The sequence below is a fragment of the Saccopteryx bilineata genome, chromosome 9 (assembly GCF_036850765.1).
Source record: "Saccopteryx bilineata isolate mSacBil1 chromosome 9, mSacBil1_pri_phased_curated, whole genome shotgun sequence".
Lineage (NCBI taxonomy): Eukaryota > Metazoa > Chordata > Mammalia > Chiroptera > Emballonuridae > Saccopteryx > Saccopteryx bilineata.
Window position 1 is genome coordinate 5,665,728 of NC_089498.1, and position 18,465 is coordinate 5,684,192.

The 18,465-nt window shown below is 50.5% G+C and overlaps 1 protein-coding gene across 2 annotated transcripts; it reads right to left on the reverse strand.

The window, feature by feature from the left end:
• Window positions 1-574: 574 nt before the first annotated feature.
• SALL1 (spalt like transcription factor 1) lies at window positions 575-17,065 on the reverse strand. Of its 2 annotated transcripts, XM_066242835.1 has the most exons (4): window positions 17,032-17,065; window positions 15,915-16,007; window positions 3,335-6,783; window positions 576-2,189 (listed from the first exon to the last, which is right to left on the reverse strand). In XM_066242835.1, the coding sequence occupies exons 2-4, from the start codon at window positions 15,988-15,990 to the stop codon at window positions 1,749-1,751; spliced, it is 3,966 nt and encodes a 1,321-aa protein (XP_066098932.1). In that variant the 5' UTR covers window positions 15,991-16,007; window positions 17,032-17,065; the 3' UTR covers window positions 576-1,748. The 2 variants fall into 2 exon arrangements, with proteins under 2 accessions (XP_066098933.1, XP_066098932.1); XM_066242836.1 differs by lacking the exons at window positions 15,915-16,007; window positions 17,032-17,065 and adding an exon at window positions 7,875-7,988 and having other exon boundaries at window positions 575-2,189.
• Between the last annotated feature and the right edge of the window lie 1,400 nt (window positions 17,066-18,465).

The following is an 18,465-nucleotide window of genomic DNA, read 5'->3' on the forward strand; positions in this document are numbered from 1 at the left end:
TGTTTCAATGCCTAAAAGACTAATGAAATAAAGCACATGTTGTTGACCTTTCTGGGCCGCGGCCTGGTTTCAGAGTCAGATTATATAACCCCTCTCTCTGCGTCAGGGATTTGGGAGCATATGCTGCCCTCCGCCGCCCAGAAAAGTGAAGCCAGAACAGCTGGAGTGAACCTGGTCTGAATGGGCACCAATGTCCTGCTCAGGGAAACTTACCTGTCGGGGTGACACCTCCAGTAACGACTCTCTGTTTTATTACCCTCCCTGCTTTTTCTTGGGTGGGGATTGGGGGGGGGGGGAGTGGCCAAACAAGTAATGGTTATTGGGAAAATATCTAGATCCTGGAATTCAGAAGTAGAAAGAAAAACCACAGGCCCATGCAAACCTGTTTCTGCTGTGCCTTTTACAAGTCCTGAGAGAGAGAGAGAGAGATACACACTCGCACACACAATTTACTGGTGTCCCGGGAAAGGTGAAAATACATTTCAGGGCCTGGCTCATAGAAAGTGCACTCTAAAAACACAGACACAGCGTTTTGTTTTATCTGTTGCAAAAAAAAAAAAAAAAAATGTATTTGATTACTTGAGTAAAATTACAGTATCTCTGTTGTTAGTATTAAATGTTAAAGAAACTGGACCCCCCCCTTTCCTTTCAACTTTCCAAGAAAGTGCATGTAACAGTCCAATGTTTCTCTTCTCTACCTAATACAAAATAAACCAACACTAGACCTGCTCTCTGGATCAAGAAGAAGCGTTTGCTCTTGTTAAGGATCACATATACATTTTTAATGAGAGTGATATTTCGTACTGTTATGTACAAGAGCATCTACAGTTTCTCCACTGAAGGTTGTTCAAGATGCTATACTTAGCAGCATTGAGAAATTCCAGCACACGTTTGCTACGGTGAAGATACCTAACAAGGCAAAATGTTACGTCTCAAGTTTTTCCACTACCAAAACAACACTTGTATTTTTTTTTTTCTCTAAAGAATTCTGCGTGCTTATTACTGTACAGAAACCTATGGACATAGAGGATGACTCAAGTAAAAAGCACAAATACAAATAGCAGTTCAGAACGGAAATGGTTAAGTCTACCAAAAAAAAAAAGAAAAAGAAAAAAAAAAGCAAGTTGAATTTTATAATTGAAAAAAAAAAAAGAAAAAAAAAACCCAAACCTTTCAAAGAACCACTCTGTTCAGTCTGTACTTTTAGTCCTTTCCTTAATTCTGTTTCGAAAGATTAGACAATGTGTTTGCTGAGAAAATGGTCCAGCAGGATCAAAGTGTACATTTATATACAGACTTTATTAGAGATCTAATGCATCACGGAGGCATTGCATCAACACCAGATTCATATTAAACTGGATATAGAAAATAAGTTAATGCCGGATTAAGACCGCCTAGCAGGAACTTGCAATCGCCATAAATGTTACAGCAAGTTTACAGCACTCTAGTCAATTAGTATTTAGTTCCAAATACAGAAGACCAAAGTTAACGCTTGCATTCTGTTTGCAAAGCAAGGTTATATCACTAATAAATAAGCTTTCTTAGAACTCTAGAAGTAGAACAAGGTACAAAAAAAAAAAAGAAAAGAAAGAAAGAGAAAGACTGTCTTCATGACGTGGTTTTCAGCGGTCTGGGGGAACAGGAAGGTGGATGGTGGATGGGGAGCGGGGAAGTCGAGGCAAAGCAGTAGGAGGCCACCATGAGTCTCCCCCGGAACCAGGAATGTTCCCTCTCTAGCCTGAATGGCTTTAGCTGGTGACGATCTCCTTGCTGTCCTCCACGAAGCGGGTGAACCGGAAGCCGGTTCCGTTCTCGCTGCCGGCCATCTTCTCCAGGCCGGCCAGGGGCGCGCTGGGCTCCGAGTTCTGCAGCTTCTCCAGGTTGCCGGTCAGCCCGCTGATCGGGGAGCTGCTCCCGCTGCCCAGGCTCCCGGGCAGCGGAGGGACGCCCCCGTTCTGAATGACGGAGATCTCGTTGGCCTTCATGGCCAGCCCGTTGGAGAGCGCGGCCGCATACTGGTTCCAGAAACTGGAAGGATCCCCGCTTCCGGACCTGGCCGCCAGATCCTTCTGGAACATTTCTGGAAACTTGACGGGATTGCCTCCTAGAAATGTCATGGGGCCGTCCACAGAGAGCCGCCGGCCCCGGCGCGCGGGGGTGCTGTTCCACATGTGAGTGCCCATGTGCACCTGAGAGAGGGAGGAGGAGAGGAGCAGAGGGGGGGGGAGAGATGCTTAATAGTTGAATGTTGCAACTTATCACCCAACAGCACTCAGCAAAGAGAGTGGCCCGAATGTCTATTCTTATTACGTGCCAGACCCTGGAAAAGGTAACGGGCCCGTCCGCTCCAAAGGTGGGTACCAGCCTGTTCCCCCGGAGCAGCCCCGGGCATGCCTCTCCTCTTCCTGGGGCAAGATGCCTTACTCACTCCTCTTTTATTACCTGTATTGAGCTTATAATGGCCTCCCGCGAGCCAGTCAGTGGCAGATAACTCCTGTCAGGGTTAGAATTGTTATGTCCACTCTCATTGCCACGGTAAGGATTGTATCTGACACTCTTTACCCTATAAATGTCCTGTTCAGATGAGAAGCAAGCCCCCCCCTCGCCGACCGCCCGTCGAAGGGCCCGTGCCCAATGGGGAACACCAGAAAGTAATTATTCATGTCCCCTTACGGGCAGCGATCTCTAGAGAAATGCTCTGTCAATAGGAAAATGTACACAGTAAGAGCGCTCAACAGTTGCTCTAGAACCTAAGCATATTTGCTTTGTTTCCAACACTTACCAGTAGGAAGTGTTGTCTAATCAATTATCATAATGCCCATTAGCAGAGGAGTGACGTTATTGTTTTCAGAAACACAGACCGTGCTGGCCTGCCTAGCCGAGGACAGGAGATGTACGGGCTGAGGAGAACTGTAATTATTAAGTAATCCGGGCAGCACACAGGCCGCACGGAGGCTTTAATCAATACCCCATGGCAACGCCGGGCTGTCTTCCTTGGTAGGCGAAGCGATTCATTTGGTGCACTTAGCAAGGCAACGGAGATAGGCCACCGTCTCCCTTAGGTACCAAATGATTCGATGCACGCTGACCTCGGGCCAGCTGCAGCCTGACCTGGTCCCTGCCGCCATCCTGACCTGCACAGACATCGTTTCACCTGCACGACGTGTCACGGGCAGCAGGTTCCCCTGCACAGCACCGTCTCCCTGGGTATCCGAGCTGCTGGCTCTGGGAGCACGCATGGCAGCCATGGACGGGCAGCCAGACTGAGCAGAGAGAGAGAGAGAGAGAGAGAGGGCTGATGGGTGGCCAGGGAGGCGCAGATGGACCGGGGTACCTTAAGATTGCCTTTAGTTGTGAAAGCTCTTCCACAAATGGTACAAGCGAAGGGCTTCTCTCCAGTGTGAGTTCTCTCGTGGATCTGCAGGGCACTGGACGAGGAGAAGGTTTTGCCACATGTGTTGCAGTAGTGCTGTTTGGGAGTTCTCCTGGGCAGAGCCGGCAGCAGAACCGGGGACGTGGCAGAGGACGAGAGAGGCCCGGATGGAACGTGCCCGGTGGGGGTGTCCTTACTGTCCTGAGGAGTAACGTGCACAAAGCCGTTGACCTCTGTTTTGATGAGAGATGACAGGGAGTTGGCGGGAATCACCACCGAGTTCTGATTGGGGCCGAGGTTGGAACTGGGCTCAAAGAGCTGGGATGGGAGGTCTCGCATCTGATGTGTCAACATGTGCTGCTTCAAATTACCCTTTGTGGAAAAGCCACGATTGCAAACTGTGCAAATAAATGGTCTCTCTTTGGTATGACTTCTGTAGTGAATGTCCAAGGCACTCTGACAAGCAAAGGTTTTGCCACAAATGTCGCAAGCAGTGTTTTTAAATTTACCCCGGTCTCTGAAAGGGAAGAGGATCCCCAACGCATCTTCTTTGATGATTTTCTCTGCGTGGCTAGACGTCAAATCCAAAGCGCCGCCGTTCACCGGGGTGGGAGACAGACCGTTGGCGAGCTCGCCGGGGACTGCTCTCTGTGGCTTCTCCTCCACGCTGGGTGACTTGTGGAACTCCTGGGTGCTGTTGGACGGGGACAGAGCCTGCATGGAAGAGGTGGACTCGGAGATGGCCGGGCTGCCGGCGCTCTGGCTCTCCATGTCGCCACCCACCGAGGACGAGTCGTTGGTCAGGACGTCCCCCTCGACCGACCCGTTCTCCACCGACTTCAGGCTGGCCTGCAGCTGCTCCGCCAGGCCGGCGTTGATCATCTTCATCTGATTCTCCAAAGCAGCGATGCTCGACATCTCCAGGGGCAGAGGCGAAGAGGACAGGCTGTCCTGGGATGCGTCCGCGGACTTGGGCGTGTCGGGGATGCTGCCCTCGGGACAGTCGTCCATGTTTTCATCGGAGAAGTTGTCTAAGTCATCGAAATTCTTCTCGTCGAAGGAGCCCGTGTCGGACTCCATGGACTCCGGGTAGCTGTCGGGGAGGGGGGTGTTGGGGATCTGGCCCCCCATGTGCATGCGGATGTGCTGCTGCAGGACCACGGCGTTGGTGAACTTCTTCTGGCAGATGGGGCAGGAGTGCTGCACGCGGAGGGGGGGCACAGCGCGGTGCACGCTGTAATGTGTCTTCAGGTTCCCCTTCGTGGTGAAGGCCCGGCCGCACACTTTGCACTTGAAGGGCCTCTCCCCGGTGTGTGTCCGGTAGTGCATCTTCAAGGCGCTCTGACAGCTGAGGACCCGGTGGCAGATGACGCACTCGTTGGGGTCGGTGGCCTTCTTGTCAATGTTTTCTACCAGCTGCTGGAGCTTGGATGTCTCTGATGCCTGGGCTGAGTCCAAGAGTCCCCCAAACGGAAACTTTGCCTTGAACTGTTCGGACATGAGCGGGATCAGGGGGTTGGTGAAGGCTGTGGCACTGGCCGGCACGCAGTCCGCCGCCGGGGAGCTCAGGGCGCTGCTGCCCGCGCCCGGGGCCGAGCCGGCCGCCACGCCGCTCTCTTCGCTTTTGCCACCGGTGGGTGGCACAGCGGACCCTTCTGCTTCCTCCGGGAGCCCACCCAGGTTTCTTGTGGCCGGGTCGGGGGCCCCGGAGTCACTTTTGACAGAGCCCGGGGGGCTGGCGGTGGAATGGCTGATGGGGATGGGGGCTGGCTCTTCGGTCTTGATGAAGGGTGTGAGGCTCGGGAGGGTCGGGGGCAAGGGCAGGCCAACCGAAGTGGTGAGGGTGGGCAGGACCGGCTTGGTGTCCAGCCAGCTGGTGACTGGCTTTTCTGGGGGAATGGACATGCCGTACGGGATGCCGGTACTGGTGGGGATGTTGTCCAGGTGCTCAGGCACGGGGTAGGGGTTCATCTGGATGTGAGGGTACTTCTCTTTGTGGCGCTGGAAGTGGACTTTGAGGTTCCCCTTGGTGGAGAACCTGTTCCCGCAGATGTTGCACTTGAACGGCCTCTCCCCGGTGTGGGAGCGCAGGTGGATCTGCAAGGCACTGTCGCTCCCGAAGACCTTGGCGCAGAACCTGCACTTGTGTTTGAAGAACGCCTCGTCGGACGCGCTCTTGGCTTCGAAGGCAGAGACATTTGGTGGCTTGCTTTTTCTTTGCTGGGCCAAGGCAGACAAGGGGTTTAAATCCTCGGCAGTCGTTCCGATGTTGGGCAAAGGGCTGGGGAACACCGAGTGAGCGGGGGCCGGCTGAGGTAGAAGTGGATTAGACGCAGGATTTAATAAGCTGCTTATTGCAAAAGCTGGTGAGGAAGATGCCGAGACCACGGGGCTGCCGGCATGGGGGGCGCCAGCGCCGGATGCCACCTTTTCCTGTGAGGACGGGGTGGTCACTGCTGTCGCCAGGATGTTCACGTTGGGAGAAGAGCCGCTGTTGGATGGGACAACGGTGCCTCCAGGGCCGCCCTGAGGTAGCTGGGCCGGGGGTAGCTGCTTCACACCGCTGATGCTGGCAGACTGGCTGGCCAGGCTCTGTGCTAACCCGGCGGCAGCTGCCAGCTGCTGAGATAAATGGGAACTCAGTGTGGACAAGGGGTTGGCCGAGGTTCGTAAAGGACCTTGGGAGGGACTCGAAGATGTTGGCAAGTCTGCGTTCTGAGAGGCCAACAGCAGGATTTGGTGACGAATCTGTTCGATCAGCTGCAGCTGGTGGATCTGCTGCTGCTGCAGAGCCAGGAGCTGCTCCATGAGGGCCGGCACGGCCGGCTTGCCCCCCGCGGGCCCGCCGCCGCCGCCGCCGCCGCCCCCGCCCCGCGCCTCCTGGGAGAACTGGGCCACCGCCACCTTGGTGCTCTGCAGGTTCTCGATGATGACGTTGCTGTTGATCACGGAGAAGTTGCCCAGTGTTGTCAGGTCCCCAAGTTGAGGTAGAGAGGTTGTGATCGCTGAGGTACCTGTGGAGCAGCCGCCGGTGCCCCCGGGGGTGGCGCCGACGTGGCCGTGGTGCCGAGGGCCGCCACTGCCCTCACTCGCCCCCGGGGCCTCCACCTCCATGGATCCGTCCCCGTCAGGCCCGTGGCGCTCAGGGAGCTCGCTGCAGTCTGCCGCCTCCGCTTTGTTCACCGTGCCGTGCGCGGGGTCGTCGGGGTGCTTGGGAGGGGGGCTGGGGGAGAAGGTTTCGGGCGGGGAGGCCGGACTTTCATTGACGATTAAAACCAGTTGGTTTTTAGTACAGTTCTTCTTGTGGAGCAGAAGGTCTGATAACTCGAAGAACTCAGCGCAGCACCGGCCGCAGACGTGGGCGTCCTTGCTCTTCGTGGCGCGACTCGGTTGTCCCCTCTCTGCGGGTCCTGCGAACACCAAAAGGCGCAGGGTTAGCCGGGGAAGTCAGGACACCCACCCGGGCACCTGGGGCTTCCGGAAGCAAGGCGGAGGCTGATCAACTGCGTTCTACCTGCGAAACCCCAAACCGTAGCCCCGGACAAACCAGTCAATATTACCTAAGCACGTTCATAATTACATTTTAAGGATGTTGGAGGGATTCCTATCCATCCGGTATCTCAGAGAGCCTCGGCCTTCAGATAATCCATCAAAATATAAAATACAACACCCTGGAGACGTGGGTGCATAATGAAATTTCATAGCTAAACATCGATTTCCAATACTTTCCACGCCTTCTTGTCTGCTCATCCAGAGAGGGGTCCTGCAACTATTCTGAGGACTTATTAGGCCCCTGAGTTTCTGTCAACCTTACTCATTTTCAACTGATCCAAAGATATCTGTGACAGTTTGTTCTGTCACTAAACTAATTTGTAGTCATTCAAGGTCCAACCCGTTGTTGACAAGGAGGAAGAAAATGCATATCACCCAGCTGAAGACTGACAAGTTGGAAATCACCTCCAGCCCTTACCTAGAACCTGAGCTAAGTCAGACCCATGACAAACACACTTTAGTCACATCAGTAACAAATCCTCCCCACAGTTTCTCAGGACTCAGTTGAATATAAAAGAGAAAGCCCCCCCCACACACACACACACCCCACACACAGAATAGAAACACAATAATCATAACCCGTTACAAGGCCTGCCTGGCATCTACCTATAGATCACCCTGTGGCATGTTTATTTTTAAAATTAAAGAATGCAACCCCGGCTACCACTCCACTAATCAAGGAGTATATATCACTAAGGCTCCAAATGGCAAACATTACGCCTCTAAATAGTTCATCAAAAGTGCTCTTTCTATCTTTAAAGCTGGCACAAGATTTACATTTCTGATTAAACATCAACTTCAAGAAAAGATGGGCCGTTAAGGGGAAGTGAAGAAAGATTTCTCGGTTTAGAGTTTGGGGACGCTCTGCTTTTCCTCCTTGTCTGAACAAACGCCTTTAAAAACAGTTTGCTCTTCACTGTTACCAATTGTTAAACAGATTGTCCCGAACCTTTCATGATAAAAAAATCCCTTTATTTCATGTTTGTTTCTACTGGTTGCTCAGATTTCTTCTCACTAAGATCCATTTGTAAATTCAACATAAAAATCTCCAACTCCAAGCTCACATCCTATTCAAAGACAGGCTGGCGTCCCATTGTTCCCAGCATGGGGAACACCAACTTCTGTTGTACAAATGGTGTGTGGTCATCTCAGAGGGCTGTGAAAAAAAAAAAAAACTGTTTAATTCAAGGATTACCTCCCTGCATGCCTTTCTGCAGAACTGAGTCAGATAATAGTTAGTTTCCATGACTTCCAAATTGAATCTCCAAGAAAACTTGCAGGGGGAAAAAAAAAAATAAAAAGAAACCTAATTGTAAATCTGAATAAATGCAAAATCAAAATGCTGCCTTTTTTTTTTTTTCCTCCGGCAAACTTAGAGTCAACTCAGAAGAGCCAAGCAGGCAGGGTTTGCCTTTTTGTAGTGAACATCAAAAAAAAAAAAAAAAAAAAAGGCTTGAGTTGTTTTTTGCATTCCAGAAAATACAATTAATACCTAAATACTAACTTCTGAAAATTCCTCAAGTCTATTTGCCTTGAGTGATGCAGAGTTGATTAGCAGTCCTGGTTAACTATACCAAATGTATGCACACTTGATTCAGTGGGACTGTTATTTGAGTAGCTCAGTTATACTTAACAAGCTAGCTTTCCTAATACCCATCTTTTAATCTCCGTGAGGGTAGGGTGCAAAATGCATTAACAATACCAAACAAATCTTGATCGTGGCAGAAAATACCAATAAAGATTCTGTTTTAATTTAATGTTTAATCATCCTAATTGGTACCGGATTCCTGTGCACATTCGAGGGGCTGTATGAAGCAGTCTCTCTCTCTCTCTCTCCCTGCCTTAAAATAATATAAACAAAATATTAAACGAAATCTGCTAAAGTTCTGTTGCTTCACTTGGGACAAAAAATAATGTGACAAAAATTCTGTTTAAAGCTTCGTATTTTGACAGCCCATTTTAAATGATGCATCCATTTCGAATGCTTATTTTAAAATGAGGAAATGCAATTCCTAATATATTCAACAGAAATGTTATTTCTTTCTCTTTGTACATTTCCATATGTAATGGTTATGTTTCCATCTACTTTTACAGCCAATTATGAAGGAACAAAAGCTATTCTGTTTGTTCACACATTTTCAACAAAATGCATTAAAACTATTATGTCAGCATGTTCTATTAAGCTCTGCATTCAGTGGAAAATACTTTTCAACCAGCTCACATTTATCAAAACATAAAGCCACTTTAAAACACAGTTTTGCTTGGTCAGCTGGGCTTAGACAAATAATGACAGATTCAGGACCAAATAACTAGCAAGGGAAATCAGAAAACTGACTTCATCAATTGTACACATTACAATGTAGTTGCTTCAAATATTTAGCACATCTGTGCTCGCGATTAAAGGGCATTTTAATTCTTTGAAACTTGCAAACATCTGATATTCTCCTACTATAGAGAGAAAATAAAAAAAAAGAAGGTTACATTACAGGATTGAGCTGATTATTACTTTCCTGGGCTCGCGTTGTACATTTGTGCTGCTTCAAGATTCACTTGAGGATTTTCAAGTTTTTCAACCTGAACATTTTCCTATTTAGGATGGTGCGAACTGGACAGAAAATATAGATGCTTAAAATAAACCTCTGCTTGCTTCTGAGGAGACTGTGTTGCAGGGCTACCCCCATTTTAGCTCAGGTTTTTGAAACATTTTAATAAGCCGACACTTGATCTCACTGTAAGGTCAACTAATTTAATTTCCTGGTGTTTATGAAAACTAAAAAAAAATAAAAAAAAAAAATCCTGATATCTATTTTGACTTATTTCATAAGTAGGTATTGCTATACTGTCATAGTTCTTAACTTTAAATCTATCTGCATTCTGAACAGAATTCCAATGAAACAGCTTTTTAAAAAAATGATAAACCATGAGGACTAGTTAGAATCTTTACTTATTGAAGGTGAAATTTTAAGTTGAAATTAGATGCACACATACACACACAAACACCAACTAACATGTTCTAATTCACTTTCCTGGGCTCCCTGCTACTTTGTATCTCTTTGAATAATCTGTTACACAGGATTGCAACTGGTGACCCCATTATAGTAAATACAGTTGCCTTATTCCCTGTGCTGTGGTGTGAAGAACATACCAATTCCTTTTCTATGGATTTTGCATGCAAATTAAAGTAATTTTGTCATCCTGCTCAGATAAGAAGATTTAAGAAGTAGTGGTTTTTAAAGAATTACACACAAAAAGATATTTGGAATTTTCTGGGATTTTGGGGGGGGGATAGGGGGAGGGTGATCTTAACAGCTCTATCCATTTAAACTAAAATCTCAAATGTTTTAGTTCTTGTTAGACTATTGAGGTACTTGATGCCCTATTCAAATTTGTCAGTTTTTTTTTTTTCGTCATCTGAGCCAAACATCGCAAAACAGGAGGCAGAAAACTGAAGTGTTCCAAGATATCTGTCTACTGAGAAAACAAAAATAAAACTATGCTCCACACAGAAAGGTTTAGCCAGCCATGGTAGGGGGGAAAAAAAAATAAGCAAACCAAAACAAAACAACATTCTCCAACCACATTTGGTTTTCTTTTTGGGAGCCCCTCAGAAAGGGCCTTCCCTTGACTTCCCCTTACCATAAGTAAGATCGCATTCACATTTTTAATAGTCCCCCTTATGACCGTGATTTGGAAGCCTACCATTTTCACAGGCTCTTCCTTCTCATAGGCCAATGTAGAAAAGCTATCACAAACGTTTTTTGATTGATTGTTCTTTTTATCTTATTATTATTATTTGGGGGGGAGGAGGGAGGGGAAACAGACCCAGGAAAAGCCTGAACCTGAAAATGTCCAGCGTAAAATTCCCAAGAAAATTTCAACACCCCAGCATATGCTGTGCATATTCTCAGTCACATCGTCTTAAGTTTCCTATGGGATGTGGAACCGAGCGACACAGTTCAGTGTCCTGGTCAGGATCCGTGTCTTCTCCCAGGGAAAAATAAATACAAGCGAACTCTTTTGGGAAAAAAAATTAATAATAATAATAACAACAAGTCTCTTGCCTTTTAAAATAGAGACTCGAGCTCACCTCATGTACACAGGAATGAAAAGGGGGAAAATGTCTTCCCCTTGGATGAATCAAACTGAACACTAGATGGGGTTCCAGTTGCAAGGGTTTGTTCAAAAACTTCTTTGTGGCTTTCCTGTTCCAGTGACGCGTAAAAGAGACTCCTTAAGGCGAGATCTAAACTTTGACTACATAAACATTGGCAAAGGCACAAGAAACTAAATCCCTGTTGTTTGAGGGTAAAACGGAGCTAAGGGAACTACCTGTCAATCTTCCCCTTTGGGGGTCTGGCATCTGAGGGTGACCGGGGAATAAGGTTAGCAAAAGAAGCCAAGCTGATAAGGTGGAAACTAAAATAAACTACTCACTTCCTGCTAAGTGACTAGCAAGGCTCAATTTGGGGGTCACTGGGAAGATACTGAAGGACATATTACGATCTGGACCTTGTCACCTTTGCATGGGAGGGGGCTAGCAAAGGTTAAAACAGCCGGACACGTCTAGGTTTTCTAAAGCCTGGCCCACAACCTTTTTTTTTTTTCCTTTTGTGGGGGAGGGGTTGGTGGTTCTTATGATAATTTACCATCTCCTGGGTTTCACTGCTACATTACTTCATTTGGGGTAATCTAAGAATATTTTGGAAGACAGGGAGGGCTAGCTGCAGCAGGGTATGTCTCAGAAAGATCGAAGGAAGACAGCAGGAGAATTTGGTTCTGGTTACTACATAGGGCTTGGCTTCTAACAATTTCAAAAAAAAAAAAAGAAAGAAAAAGAAAAAACTTAGGGAATGACTAGTAGTCTGCCAATTTCTTCCTCAGGTTCTCAGGAAGATTTCCACATTAAAAAAAAAAAAAGTCGGCTTATGGCTTTGAAAGGACGGTTGGCAAAGACAACTTGCTACCTGCAAACAGAGAGAGAAATGGAACCGGGTCTCCCAAGAATGACCTGTAAGTGGGCGCTTGGGCTTATACACTCGAGGAGGAATCTGCTGTGAACTAACACCCGAACATTCGGTATTACAAATTCACCTTCACGGAGCCTCTTGTGCCCAGCTATCCTTTCTTCTGTTTTGTTTTGTTTTTAAATTTTAGCGAGTCTGTGCAGCCCACCAGAAGCAAACCCCCCACAATGGATTGCATTTTCTGATCCAGAATCTTCCGTTCTGCCAAAAACTAAAAATAGGCCTGATTAAACATAAATTCTCTGCAACTGCCTTGTCTTGTAGGTGTCAGGGTTTTTTTGGTTTTTTTTTATTTAAACAATTCATTATAGTTCTCTCTAACCTTTTGGGCCCAGAAATCAATGTATAGCCATTAAGCTGCTCACGATGAGGAAATTACTTTGGTAAATAACAGAATTTCATTATTAATATAAATAAGAGGAATTTTTATGATTCTTTCTATGACAGTCAATGTGTTATCTGCAGTTCACAATGGTTTTATCTTTTCCTTGAAAAACAAAAACAAAAACTGAGCACCAAAGAGTACCCGAATTCTTTCTTAATAAATGAATGGAGGGGAGTGATTGGACCATCCATGTAGTTAGTAGTCACAGGAATCTTAACAGCTCCACTCAAGGCAGATAAAGCCAACACACACACACACACACACACACACACACACACAATCTAAATTTCTAGTATAATGATTTTTACAAAATCATTAGATTCTAGTAATATCCCCTTTTCTCAGAGTTATTAATCTTGGTAAATACTTTTCCCAAAGCAGTCATCTTTCTACAAGTAATTCAAGACTTGTTGAATACCACTTAAGAGACAGGTCATATTTGTCATAATCTTGGCTTCATAAGAAACAGAAAAATTCTCAGGTTTATTTTAGGGTGTTGCTGGTATCTTAGCTTCACTAAAATAGAATTAAAACGTGAACACTGTAAGACCGACCAAATAATCTTGTTTTCATGAACTTGTTCCAATGAAGTGATCGGTGTGTCTGTCCAGCATGGCTCGGGGTTTCTTTGTAGATGCGCACACACACTCAGACACACGCAGGCGTGGCACACGGCAGCCCCGGCTGCCCACAGCCTGGGGAGTCGCCTGACCTGCTGTAAGTGGGGTCCACAAACTTTCCTAGGTTCCACTCCAGGCAGAAATCACAACATTTGAAGACCCAGCCTAGGACCAGGGCATCCACTAGATTTAATTCGGTAGGTTACCGATTTTATTTGCCACAGTTTAAGGAACATTTCAAGATGAGACAAAGTCAGCACAACATTTAAATAAGGATTTACCTTCTAAAAAATGTAACAACCTTTTATATACGTAAAGATAAGAAGAACAATAACCCAAAGCAGAAAAAAAAAAGAAATAACCCAAACCTCCAAAAATCCTTGAAACATGTGTTACGAGTGGGGAGAAAAGTCTGTGGTGGTTAAATCCACCGTGGGAGAGAGCTGGTGACTGTTGAAAGGGAACTTATGAGATGTGTCCCAAACTCTCTGTTCCATTTACCTTACAATGCCTCCCAAATAATAATAATAATAATAAAAAACTGGGGTGTGTAAGGCCCTCTGTAAGTCAGACCTTGAGGAGGATTAGTTGTGTACTAATATTATTACAACATACTAAATCCTGTAACCCTATTACAAAATCTACCCTGTGGGCAGCCTCTCCCAAACTTATTGTTCAACCATGTGAAAACAGTCATAATCTAAAACCATTACTCCTGAAGAAAAAGAGGGGGTGGAGGGAGGTGAGAAAGGGACTCTAGGAGGGGAGTGTTTCCTCCATTTACTGCTACTTGGGACAATGAACCAGCTTTGGGGGATAAAAAAAAAAAGTAAAAGAAAAAGGGGGAAAAAAACTTGATTCAGTTACTTCATTAACTTACCTCAAAGCTCAAATAAACTTAAAAAAAAGTCCTAATAAATAATAATGGGAAGAGGTAGTGAACCCCTTTTATGCCATTGCTTTATGAGAAAACTTAACTATTAAAAAATACAGGGTTCTGCAGGCGACAGGAGAAAGGCTAGCGTCGTTTCTCTACGAAGCCCGAGTCTAATTTTTTTTTTTTTTGGAAAATGTATCAAACCAGTAGAAATTTACAAAAAAAAAAAAAAAAAAAAAAAAAGGACTAAGAAAAAAAAAAAAAAGCTCTTTCTTCTCCTCCCGTTTTCTTAGTGTTTCCTCCACACGCTGTTAACTCTGAACAGCAGTACCGTGTGGAAAGTCTCACCAGAAACTTTATGAAAAATGAGTGGGGACCAGGACAGAGAAGCCAGCTGAGGAAACCCGGAAAAATATTCGCAGCGGCTGCAGCGGCCTGTGGTCATTTCACCTTGATTTACCTCGCGGACCCGGCTTTGCCTGGGTGGAAAGCGGGGTTCAGGGGTTTTTCTCGGGGGGCTGAGCAATCCCAGAGACTCTGGGTCAGGCTTGACGCTTGAGAAGGGTCTTGGGGTGGTGGTGGTGGTGGGGACATATATAGTCAATAATTTTCTCGATCGGTCTCAATACTCTCCAGTTTCTTCCAGGGACCCCCACGCCAGGGGTTCCCTGTCCCCCCTGCCAGCCAGGGTGGAGGGAGCGAGTGTCCCCTGGCTTCTCCGCGCGGGTCCCTGCGTCCCAGCGTTCCTGAGAAGCAGGCCTCTGGGGAAGGAAGGGCTGGCCAGTGTGAGACCCGGGCGGCCGTAGAGTTTAGTGGGCAGGGGTGCCGAGCTAAGGGCAGCTTCTGAGCCCTGACGGGGTCAACCTCCCTGCTGCACACCCCAGAATGCCGCCGGGACGTGAGAAACTCGGAGCCCCGGAGACCGCCCGGGGCTGCCGCTCGCCCACCTCGTGCCGGGGAGCTGAGCCCCGGCGCCGCTCCATCGCCTTCGGCGCGCGGCCTGGGAGCGCGGAGGCCGCTAAAGTGAAACAGCTTCGGGGACAAGAAGGAACTCGAGGTGTGCTCCGTCTGTACCCCAAATCGCCTGCCCAACCTCTCCAGCTCTGGGCCTTGACTCCCTTAGACAAACTTCGTTCTGGACTCGCTCAGTCCCTCCGGGACCCCGCAGCCGTCGCCTCCATTGGAGAAGGCGAGTTCCTCCGTTCCAGGGGACTCTCCCCCGGCTGCAGAGCTCCGCGGACCTGGAAAGCGACCGCTGAGACTCCTGGAAGGACCGGGCACCACGACCCTCGGGGGACGCACACCGAAGGGAAAGAGTTCTCGGGGTGGGGGTGCATGTGTTGGGAGAAAAGACGCGGCATAAACTTGGGAAGCCCGACCCTCTCCCCTGTCCGCCTGCACTATCTCGGCAGCGACCAGCAGCCAAGAGCCCTCTTCGCCCCACCGCGACCCCCAGCGAGTCCGGCGCGGGCGCCCCGACACCGGTCCCCATCTTGTTGCAGCTCTGAACCCCCAAAGGAACTTCACTCGGCGGCGCGGGCCCAGGTGGAGTGTGGAGGGGTCACAGGGAGCTCCCTAGCTCGGAGTTCAGCGCGGAGCACAGAGTCAACTTCCTTCCCGCCGGCAGCAGGGCCCAGCTGCGGAGGCCCGGCCGGGGGCCCCGGGCGCCACGCGGGGAGCGCAGGAGCCCCGCGCAGCGGATGCCGAGGGCCTCTGCCCGCCCCCGCGGACACCCCGACTCCGGCTGCGGCTCGGCGGGGCCCGCGCTGCGCTCCCCGGAAAACCGGGACCGAGAAGCAAGGCCGGCGTGCCCTCTCTCCTCCCCCAGGAAGACCCAGCAACTCCGGAAAGATCCTGCCGGGAGAAGTGTTTGCTTTCCCTGAGGCGGCGGGAAGCCCAGCGAAGGCAAATTGAAAATTAAAAAGAAAAAGGAAATGCGGAGAGTCGCCCAGACGAGCGGGTTCTCAGCGGCTGCGGGGCGATCGGCGCGGGGGCCCGCCGCGTGTGCGTGGGTCCGGGTGTGCGTGAGTGTGAGTGCGTGTGTGTACGTGTGTGTGACCGAGGCGCGGGCCGGAGCACTCACCATCTCGCCGGGGGAGCGAGGCCACTTCGGGGTCGGATTGGAAATGTTGAGGCTTCGCTTGCTTCCTCCGCGACATGCTGGCTCAAACATCAGCTGGGGCAGAATAAAAAATTACTAAAAAAAAATCTTCTCAAAATTACGGAAATCGAGCGGCGGCGGCGGCGGCGGCTCCCCCCGCCCGCCGGCTCGCCCGCCCCCTCCCCGGCTCCCCGGCCCCGGGCGCAGCGCGCATGTGTCCTGCTATAATTATGATTATCAATAATGCATTGCGATTAATCATAGAGGGGCTCTTTGAAAGGCGATTGGCACCGGGCCAGCGCTATTCAAACCCGCTCGCCTTAATCAATTAGTTCGTGATTTGCTGCAGACCCCTGTCTCTCCGCGCGCTGGCCCAATAAGCCGGCCGCGGGGCTGGCTCTGCGCTCCGCGCCGCCCGACACTCGGTTAACCCTCTTAGCGACCGCCCGGGACTCCGCGGCCGGGACGCCGGGGGCCGGCCTACTCGCCTAGCCTCTGCGCCCGGGGCGCCCCGGCCCGCGCCCCCCTCCTTCCATCGGCCCCCCTATCCCAGGCTGGGCCGACCCAAATTAGCATGCCCTCCCCGGAATGAAGCCTCCCGGGCGGGGGGTGGGGCCGGGCGACGGGGGCTGGGGACCTGGGCTGCCGGCGCGCGGCGAACTTCCCAACTCCGGCGCTAGGCGCGCCGGCTCGCGGGGGAGGGAGTCCTGTGGCGGGATTGGGGGGGTGGGGGGGAGGAAGTCCCGTTTCGTGAGTGTTTCTTCGTTTCTTTAAGAGCTACCAGAAAGCAGCCCACCCCCACCCCATAAAAAAAAAAAAAGCGAGTGGGGAAGAGCCAGCCCCACGCCGGTCCGCCTCCCGCCCGCGGCCCGGCCTCCCGCCCGCTCGCCGACTGGCTCGGCGCTCCTTCGCCCCGAGTTCTCCAGCCCCTGGATCCCGGGCTCGCGGGGGCGCGGAGAAGAGGACCGAGGAAAGGTTTGGGAACGTGATGGCTTTGGGGCTTTCGGGGGGGGAGGGGCAGCTCTCCCGCCACCCCAATTCTCCTCAAAGGGCCCCGATTCTCCAGCCTCTTGCTTGCTCCCTCGCTCCCTTTCTCTACCTCGGACATTCCCAGGACAATTAGGGATGAAGTTTTCGGGAGAAGCAGCCCCGAGCCCGTGGGATAAGGGGCGGCCCGGCTCCGCCCAGGAACCTCCCGACCTCCCCCCCACCCCCCCACTGCCCGGGTTGGCTACAGGGCGCGTCACTCCGCGGGGAGGCGGCGGTGGCGCCGCCGAGCCCTGGGCGGGCGGAGAGCAGGGACCGGCTTGGGATCCGAGTTCAGCTCCAGCTGGGGGGGAGGGGACGGCCCTCCTGCTTACCCTGCATGCTGCTACCCGTCCCTGGCCGAGGGAGGCGCGGCCCAGCCGGGCCGGGCTCTGGGCAAAACCGGTCCTCAGGACCCCTGGGCTGCCCGTTTTGGGGGAAGGGGACGCGCCCCAGACTCCCGGCGACAAGGTGGCTGCGCAGAGTTGGGAATGGGGGCTGGGGGTCTGTCCCTGTCCGAAGCTGCCTGGCCCCGCGGAAACTCGCCTGCACCTCGAGCACTTGCCGAGCGCGGCACCCAAACTTTTCGAACGAGCTCCATCTCCCCAGGCGGGGAGGCAGCCTCCCTACCCGCGTCCCAGAGCCCGAAATCGGGAGCCCGGGCCCCGCACTCCCTCCGCTGGGCTCGGGCGCCCGCGAACCTGACGCTCAGTCCTCGGCCCAGCCAAGCTCTTCCCCCTTGCGCTGCTTCAGGGTCTCCTCGCTCCAGGGTTCCCGAAGTCCTGCGCCCGAGGAACAAACTAAACTTCGGCTGAGTGATGGGTCGGAGGGGGGTGGCGGTGTGTGTGCAGATACACAATCCCTACCCTATCTCGCCATCGGGAAAGGAGAGGGCTCATAAGGACGCCCCAGTTCGTGAGCGCCCGCGAGGCTGGGTAGCGCCACAGTCCGTTCGCGCGAAGTGGGCACCAACCTCCCGAGTAGAGTTTCGGGTACGCCGGACCCTTAACACGCTCCCCCAAATGGCTGGTTTTCTCTTAGCTTCTTTGGTTCTTCTTTTTTTTTAATTGAAATCTTTTGTGTGAGGGTGAATGTTTCTGTTTTCCTGCTGCTGACCTCCCTTTTTTTCTTGCTATAACATTTCTTTCTCCTTGTTCGCCCTTTCTTCACCTTTTTCTCATGTGCGTCTTATTTTTCCTCTCTTCAGTCCCTTCTCTCTCTCTCTCTCTCACACACACACACACACACACACACACCCCCTCTGTACCTCGCTCTGCCTTTCTCCCCAGGTCCTGTTGGTTACAGTAGATTTTGATAAAAAGACAAACGAAGCTATCAGTGGGGCTGATGTTGAAGAATGAAGATAATAATGTTTCCATAGGTGGTGCTTCAAATGCCATTATTTCTCACTGAATATTTAAAGAGATCCCTCCGCCAAGATGGATCTGCGTCCTCCCGGGATGCGTGCGAGCTGCTCGCTTCCCCCAGACCCCTAGGAAAGTGCACA

Bases quoted from the DNA above. Each gene is read 5' to 3' on its own strand.
- SALL1 (XM_066242835.1), bottom strand. From the start codon at position 15,990: ATGTCGCGGAGGAAGCAAGCGAAGCCTCAACATTTCCAATCCGACCCC. The intron at 6,784-15,914 runs GTGAGTGCTCCG...TGGTGTTCGCAG, and splicing joins CTCGCTCCCCCGGCGAGATG to GACCCGCAGAGAGGGGACAA. The intron at 2,190-3,334 runs GTACCCCGGTCC...TCCCTCTCTCAG, and splicing joins CAACTAAAGGCAATCTTAAG to GTGCACATGGGCACTCACAT.